This window comes from Oncorhynchus tshawytscha, linkage group LG25, assembly GCF_018296145.1.
Source record: "Oncorhynchus tshawytscha isolate Ot180627B linkage group LG25, Otsh_v2.0, whole genome shotgun sequence".
Taxonomy (NCBI): domain Eukaryota; kingdom Metazoa; phylum Chordata; class Actinopteri; order Salmoniformes; family Salmonidae; genus Oncorhynchus; species Oncorhynchus tshawytscha.
The window spans coordinates 23,606,443-23,614,277 of NC_056453.1; the positions used below are offsets into that span (position 1 = coordinate 23,606,443).

A 7,835-nucleotide genomic window follows, 5' to 3' on the forward strand; every position below is an offset into this window, starting at 1 on the left:
ACATCAGTCAGGAAGTTAAAGCTTGGTTGCAAATGGGTCTTCCAAATGGACAATGACCCCAAGCATACTTCATAAGTTGTGGCAAAATGGCTTAAGGGCAACAAAGTCAAGTTATTGGGGTGGCCATCACAAAGCCCTGACCTCAACCCCATGGAAAATGTATGGGCAGAACTGAAAAAGCGTGTGCGAGCAAGGAGGCCTGCAAACCTGACTCAGTTACTCCAGCTCTGTCAGGAGGAATGGGCCAAAATTCACCCAACTTATTGTGGGAAGCTTGTGGAAGGCTACCCAAAACGTTTGACCCAAGTTAAACAATTTAAAGGCAATGCTACCAAATACTAATTGAGTGTATGTAAACTTCTGACCCACTGGAAATGTGATGAAAGAAATGAAAGCTGAAATAAATCATCTCTACTATTATTCTGACATTTCACATTGTTAAAATAAAGTGGTGATCCTAACTGACCTAAGACAGGGAATTTTTACTAGGATTAAATGTCAGGAATTGTGAAAAACTTAGTTTAAATTTATTTAGCTAAGGTGTATGTAAACCTCTGACTTCAACTGTAGCTTTCACCTGGTCAGTCTATGTCATGGAAAGAGCAGGTGTTCCTAATGTTTTGTGCACTCAGTGTCACTTATGTGTATGAAAGTAGTAAAAAGTTCATGTGGATAATTCTGAATGAGTCGTGAATAATGATGAGTGAGGAGGTTAGACTCACAATTATCATAACCCTCCTCCCCCCAATATAAATGCTACCTCCCCTGTCATTGTAATGGTGAGAGGTTAGCATGTCTTGGGGGTATGATATTTGTGCATCTGTAACTTTCTCACTCATCATTATTCATGATTCATTCAGGATTATCTGTAATCATGGTAGCATCCACATTAATGTAGAAGTGTTTATAAACCTGTATTCTTGTTTACAGTAAAAGGGACTCAAATGGCACAATACATTATTTACCATTCATTTCTATTGGGCACAAAATAATGTGAAACACAACCAAAACAAACAGCAAATGCATCCAACAAATGTGTAGAGTCACATGCTTGATGTAGTCATTCTGTGCTATGAATATGGGACCAAAAGTAATGTGTCAATACTTTTGGGCCCCTAAGATGGGGGGACTATGTTCAAAAAGTGCTGTAATTTGTAAATGGTTCACCCAATATGGATGTAAATACCCTCAAAGTAATTCTGACACAACACTTTAACCTCATAGTCATTGTAGAATTTATACCCCAATACTTTTGGAGCTCAATGTAGACTCAATGTTTTCTAAAAATGGGAAGAGGTCTGTCCATGATAAGGTGTTGCTCTGCTTTCTTGACATCTAAATCAAACAGACAGGTCCTACAGAACCTAGTTTTGTCTCACCTGGACTACTTCCCAGTTGTGTGGTCCTATGCGACAAAGAAGGACACTCTAGTTGGTCCCAAACAGAGCAGCACGAATTGTACTTAGATGTACACACAGGGTGAATTTCAGTGGTATGCATGTATATCTCCCTACTGGTATTTGTGCAAGGTGTTGATAGGTTAAAAGTTCCGAACTGTCTTTTCAAGGCACACAGTTCGGACACTCATCGGTACAACACAAGACATGTAACCAGAGGTCTCTTCACAGTCTCCAGGTCCAGAACAGAGGCTGGGAAATACACAGTATTAAATAGAGCCATGACTACATGGAACTCTCTACCACCCCAGGCAACTCAAGCTAGCAATAAAACCAGATTCAAAAAACCATTATGGGACCAGGGGACTGTAAAGAGACACAGACATGTTTATATATTTTGTACTGTATTTTGCTTTGTATTATGTATTGTGTTATGTATATTATGTATTTTATTTGTTGTCTTTTGTTTGGACCCCAGGAAGGCAGCGGCTAATTGGGGATACAAAGAAATACTAAGAGAAAGCAGTCAATACAGTTCGGATGGTCACTGGCCCTTTAAATACGCTCGGTCTTTTCCGTTGTTTTCTGGCGCCACTCTTCATCGACCCCCTTTCACTGCGGCTCAAAAGCTGAGCGGACTGGCCCGCTTCTCATACAAATCACAGCTAGCTTTCATTGTGAAATATATATTTTTTAAAACACTTCTGTCGGCTTTGTGACACCGCCTGCTCCTTCGCAAATGCAAGCAATTAAATGCGTGGTGGTCGGCGACGGGTAAGAATCTCAATCTCAACGTAGAGATATTTTTCTCATCCTTTCTGTGTGTGTGATCAGTGATGCGGTCATGGATGGGAGATGCAGTGTGTAGGAAAAGGGGCTGGGGCTCTCTGTTATATGGGAAGTCTTCTTTCTAAGCATTCACTTGGAAATGCACAGCTAGGTTATAAAAAAACAAATTAAATTCCGTTCATTTGTTGAATGTTTGTAATATCATGCGGGATGTGGGGTGTGTAAAATGTACACTTTTGTATTTTTACGCTGAGAAAACGCCCAGGCTGTAGCGATGCTATGGGAAACACCTACTCGCGTCGTAGGCCGTCGGAATTAGACTTCATCAGTGACGATGCGGGCTAAGGAATCTCTAGGCGTTGTTTTATAAGAATCTTAATTTACAGCCGTTTTTTTTAACATGTGTGATAATATAAATAATCTATACAGTTATAGTTTTGGCTGCCTTCATGCACGATCCATAATTAACTACCACGCATAATAAATGTATTTACAGTATTTGGGGGTTTGGTATGAAAAACAGCTGAGTAGGCCTATGTAGTTATTTTACTATAGAAAGAATTGATCTGATCCTATATCTGAGTTTTTCTGTACTAGGCTAAATGTTGACATCTACAGTGCCCTACTAATGCCACATCCCTTTTGGAGGATTTCTGATGACTAGGGGTCATTAATCAATTAATGACATCAGTGCATTAGCATAATGTGTTAAAATTGCATCTGCTAATCAGTCATTCCCAGAGCAACCAAGAGACCTTTAGTGGCCTGCGATCACAAAAAAAAACAATTTTTCATTACCCCTCCCTCTTCCCCTCTCTTCCTATTCACACACACACATTCTAACACACACCATTCATCCCCTACCCTGCCATGCCACCATCAATCTGTTCATATCATTTTGACATGCAGGATACACATAATCATAGACACACACATACACACCACTGTCACCAACCCTTCCTGTATTGTGTGTTTGTCGATAACAGGGATGGGGCAGTAGGGCGTGAGGGTGGTAGTATGTCCCCCAGGCAAAGTGAATGTAGGCCAGTGTCTGTGTGACACTTAAACTGAAAGAGAGAGAAGGACAGAACCACACACGCTGAGTATCAGCCTACCTAACTCAGCAGCATTTTTTTTGTCTCGTTATTGGACTTGTGTTTTTCTATAGCAGTGAGTAAGAACCAAATATCTCTCTCTCAGGGCCGTGGGTAAGACCTGTCTGCTGATCAGCTACACCACCAATGCCTTCCCCGGAGAGTACATACCCACTGTGTGAGTATATACACACACACACACACACACACACACACACACACACACACACACACACACACACACACACACACACACACATAGATGTGAGTGAATGTAAGTCTGCTTTTCTCTATGTAGTGTTTGTGTTTCTGACGAGTATACTTTACATAGAGCGGGCATTCAGAGATAAAGATATTTTCCCTATCTCCCTATCTGTCTCACTAGCTTTGACAACTACTCTGCCAATGTGATGGTAGATGGGAAACCAGTGAATCTGGGTCTATGGGATACAGCAGGACAGGAAGACTACGACAGACTCAGACCACTGTCCTATCCACAGACGGTATAACACACACACACACACACACACACACACACACACACACACACACACACACAACCCATTACATTTCTGTGAAGGATTGATTTGCAATCTACCATTCCACAGCAGAGCTTTTCTTCCAGTCTGTCCCATGTGGAGTCAGGTGATTCCGTGGTTGGTTGATCTCAGTGGTTTCACCCTAAGGTCTGTCTCTCTATGGTTCTCCCCAGGATGTGTTCTTGATATGCTTCTCCTTGGTCAGCCCGGCCTCCTTTGAGAACGTCCGAGCTAAGGTCAGTACTGAACCTTCCTGCTCACAGACACAGGAACAAGGGACCTGCCGAGCCTGACCTAAAGAAGCACATCTATAGCTCTCCCTGGTTCATGTTCTGTAGCTACAGTCCTGCATATAGAGAGAGAGAGTTTGGCCATTGTGGTTTCAACCCAAAAGCATTACAATGCTCTTAGATGACATCACACACCTTTCTGTTTGTCAAACTCTCTCTCTCTCTCTATGACTCTGGTTCAAAATGAAGATTCACTAATTGGGATGTTGTGTTTTTAAAGAATGGGTGAGGTTATTTCAGCAGTGCCTAATTGTGTTCTATTTTATTATACTAGTCTGCTCTACTCTAGCCATAATAGTCCTATAATCCATCTATGGCCCTACAGACTAGATTAGAGGTTTTATTTCAATAGCGCTGTTCCACCCAGCCTTGCTCTCCATCTTTGACTTTTGATCTAATGACCTTTACCCTCTGTCTCAGTGGTACCCTGAAGTGAGACACCACTGCCCCAACACCCCAATCATCCTGGTGGGCACCAAGCTGGATCTGAGAGATGACAAGGACACCATCGAAAGGCTGAGGGACAAGAAGCTGTCCCCCATCACCTACCCCCAGGGTCTGGCCATGGCACGGGAGATAGGTCAGTCTGTGTGGGTGTCTGCCCATCTATGCCCACATTGGGAAGAGCCATTGGTGGTGGTCTTGGCAGATTTGGATTCTGTTGTTAATACGCTATGCAAGTGACGTGTGGTTTTCCAGGAAGTAGCTTTGTAGTTTAAAATAACAACTTTTGTAGGCTTTTTGAATGGTCTTCAGGGCAAAAATGTAATAAAAGGCATCTGGTAGAAGTAAATTCATCAACAAACATAAATATAATTTGATGTATATATCTTAAATTACCGTGTTTTCACAAATGTCATGATATAATCGTGAAGCCCGTTCAAGAGATTAGGGGACATGTTACGGAAGTACAGCGGAAGGGGCGGTTACTTTCACAGGGTTTTGCTCTAAGCAGGAAGTGACCCGCTGTGTGAGATGATGTCAGATTGCCGAGATTGTCAATTAAGCCCTTTATCTTCTTACCCAGAGTCAGATGTTTTTTTTGTTCTATGTTTATAGATGTGAAATAAGTGTGTTGTTTGTGTGTGGTGGTCAGGTGCTGTGAAGTACCTGGAGTGCTCTGCCCTGACCCAGCGAGGGTTGAAGACTGTGTTTGACGAGGCCATCCGCGCCGTGCTCTGCCCCCCACCCGTCAAGAAGAGGGGCAAGAGGTGCACCGTGTTCTGAGGGCTCTCATTGGTCCAGGAGAAACAGCCAATATGGCAGCCATTGTCTGGTACTACTAAAACATCACCATAATGACCACTACTTCTCTCCGGGACGAATCTTGACTTGAGACACCACGTAACGGCAATTTAACTGATGTTTGTGTAAATAACGCATTCATGTCAATGGAATATTTGATCTTAAGTTAGGATTTGGCCCGAAGAGAAAGAGAATTACTGGACTTTTTTTTTTTTACAGTGGGAAAACGATTTGATCTGGTGTAAAGATATGCGTCGTCAAGTTTCCATTTGTCTGTTTTCCACAGAGGAAAGTACTCCTCTGTGGACAGTTAAAGTGTCTACTCTCACTCATACAACCCTCCTCCCTCTCAGTCTTGTTTGCTTGAGTTGATACAGCACTCAAAACAGCCTGTACTGTGAATATGTGGCTCTGGGTTGAAGTTGCCCTTAGTTACAGATCTAGGATCAGCGTACCCACCTCAAATCCTAACCTTCACCATTATGGGGAGAAAAAAAACACAAAACTGACCTTAGATCAGTGTTTAGGGTCAATTTCACCCTACTCTGCGAAGTGAATAATGTGATAAACAGACAAGCATGCCAAAAGTGGGGGCTGTACAACCTTGCTGCCTGAGTAATGCCTCTGATGGAGGTGCCTGCATGGGTCTAAACAATCTGTCTTCATTTTCCCAACGTCCTTTGTATATGTTCATTTGCGCGTGTGGGTGTGTGTGGGAGTGTGTGTGTGTGTGTGTTCGCATGTCACTGTATGTGTGAGAGAGTAAAGTTTCAAGCAGTGTCAAGTTTTTGGTACTATTTCATATTGTAGTGATACACAAGACTTTGCAACAAACTGTCGACTCAAAAAAAGAAAAGGGAAATGGACGATCACAATCGTGGTCTGTTTTATGTGTTAACCAAACTAAGTCTAGTAATGTTTAAAAAAAATAAAAACCTTTGGAGGAGGAATTCATTATGGATATATCTATTTATTATGTACCTGAATATTTAACTCTTTAATTCCAGACAATTCAAAATAAAAGGATAATAGTAACTCACTTTGACTCTAGGAGGGATCATATTGCAAAAATATATAATTAATTAACCAGTGCATTTCTGTGGTGGTTGTGGACCTGCAGTATAACTGTATGTCCCACTCTGGTGGTGAGATACAGAACTGCAGTCTTCTCTGTCATGACGTTATTGGTTGGCATAGCAACTGTGGTTGAATAATGTGTCTCTGAGCCTGTCCAAGGTGTCAATACTGGCTTTGGGTAGAAGTTTTCCTCAGGCGCAGATCTAGGATCAGCTTACCACTACTCAATCCTCACCTTAACCATTTGCAAAACTGGTCTTAGATCAGTGTCTAGGGGTAACTTCATCCTATTCCTCAATACTGTAGATCAAAATTCTGAAAAGCTACTAAAACTACTACTGCATGGATATGAACTGGTGATTCGAGCCCATTGTTATTAAGAAGAAAGCTTTTTTTAATGCACTGGCAATGTACTGTAAGATGACTTGTATAATGGTTTAATTGTTTGTCTTATTTTTTATGACTTCACATGTCAGTGTCGTGATATCTTTCAATTTTGTATAATAAATACAAATGTATATGTAACAGGTTTTTTGTGTCAAATGTCCTGAAGTGTACTAGTGTCTAAATTATTTTATCATTCTTTGCAATGTGTGTGGGTTTTCAACTTCAGCAAAAAAACACATCTCCCTGCTCCCAGACCAATTTGATTGCTTTCTGTCAAGATAAAGTTCAAGTCTGGTTCTGCATTCCTAAATTTTTCTGATTCTGATAAATGGAGGCATGACTCCAGTCGAAATACTCCACTCTTCCCCTATCACATCCATCAGTTGTCCAATCACAGCCACTCTCCTCCTGGTCTTGGTCTAACACCACACCTTGTACAGGTACAGAGTAAACATACTCAACCAGTACATTTTCCCTCTTAGAAACATCAATACTTCTAGAGAAACAATAGTGATCTCTTATACTCTGCAGCTCAGTATGTTAGTGTCAGCTCCAACATGGCAACATCTGTGGATCCCATTAGTTGTCAGATCTGCTGAAGGATCATGTGGCTTTTCCTTGTGGACACAGCTACCGTATAGGCTGAAATTAACGACTGCTTTGACTAGGACGATCATAACCCTAAACCTCAACTACATCTCGTAATGAAAAATGTGGAAATTGAGAAAGTTGAGGTGATTAAACTGCTTGGAGTAACCCTGGATTGTAAATTGTCATGGTCAAAACATATTGATACAACAGTAGCTAAGATGGGGAGAAGTCTGTCCATAATAAAGCGCTGCTCTGCCTTAACAACACTATCAGCAAGGCAGGTCCTACAGGCCCTGGTTTTGTTGCACCTGGACTTCTGTTTAGTAGTGTGGTCAGGTGCCACAAAGAGGGACTTGGGAAAATTGCAGTTGGCTCAGAACAGGGCAGCACGGCTGGCCCTTAAAAGTACACGGAGAGCTAACATTA

The 7,835-nt window shown here is 41.7% G+C and overlaps 1 protein-coding gene across 2 annotated transcripts; it reads left to right on the plus strand.

Annotated features, from left to right (window-relative positions):
* Nucleotides 1–1,974: 1,974 nt before the first annotated feature.
* rac3b (Rac family small GTPase 3b) lies at nucleotides 1,975–6,956 on the plus strand. 2 transcript variants are annotated; one of them, XM_042306150.1, is made up of 6 exons: nucleotides 1,975–2,171; nucleotides 3,387–3,458; nucleotides 3,666–3,783; nucleotides 3,993–4,055; nucleotides 4,530–4,693; nucleotides 5,206–6,956. In XM_042306150.1, the coding sequence occupies exons 1-6, from the start codon at nucleotides 2,137–2,139 to the stop codon at nucleotides 5,264–5,266; spliced, it is 513 nt and encodes a 170-aa protein (XP_042162084.1). In that variant the 5' UTR covers nucleotides 1,975–2,136; the 3' UTR covers nucleotides 5,267–6,956. The 2 variants fall into 2 exon arrangements, with proteins under 2 accessions (XP_042162084.1, XP_042162083.1); XM_042306149.1 differs by having other exon boundaries at nucleotides 1,980–2,171; nucleotides 4,530–4,689.
* The last annotated feature ends 879 nt before the right edge of the window (nucleotides 6,957–7,835 follow it).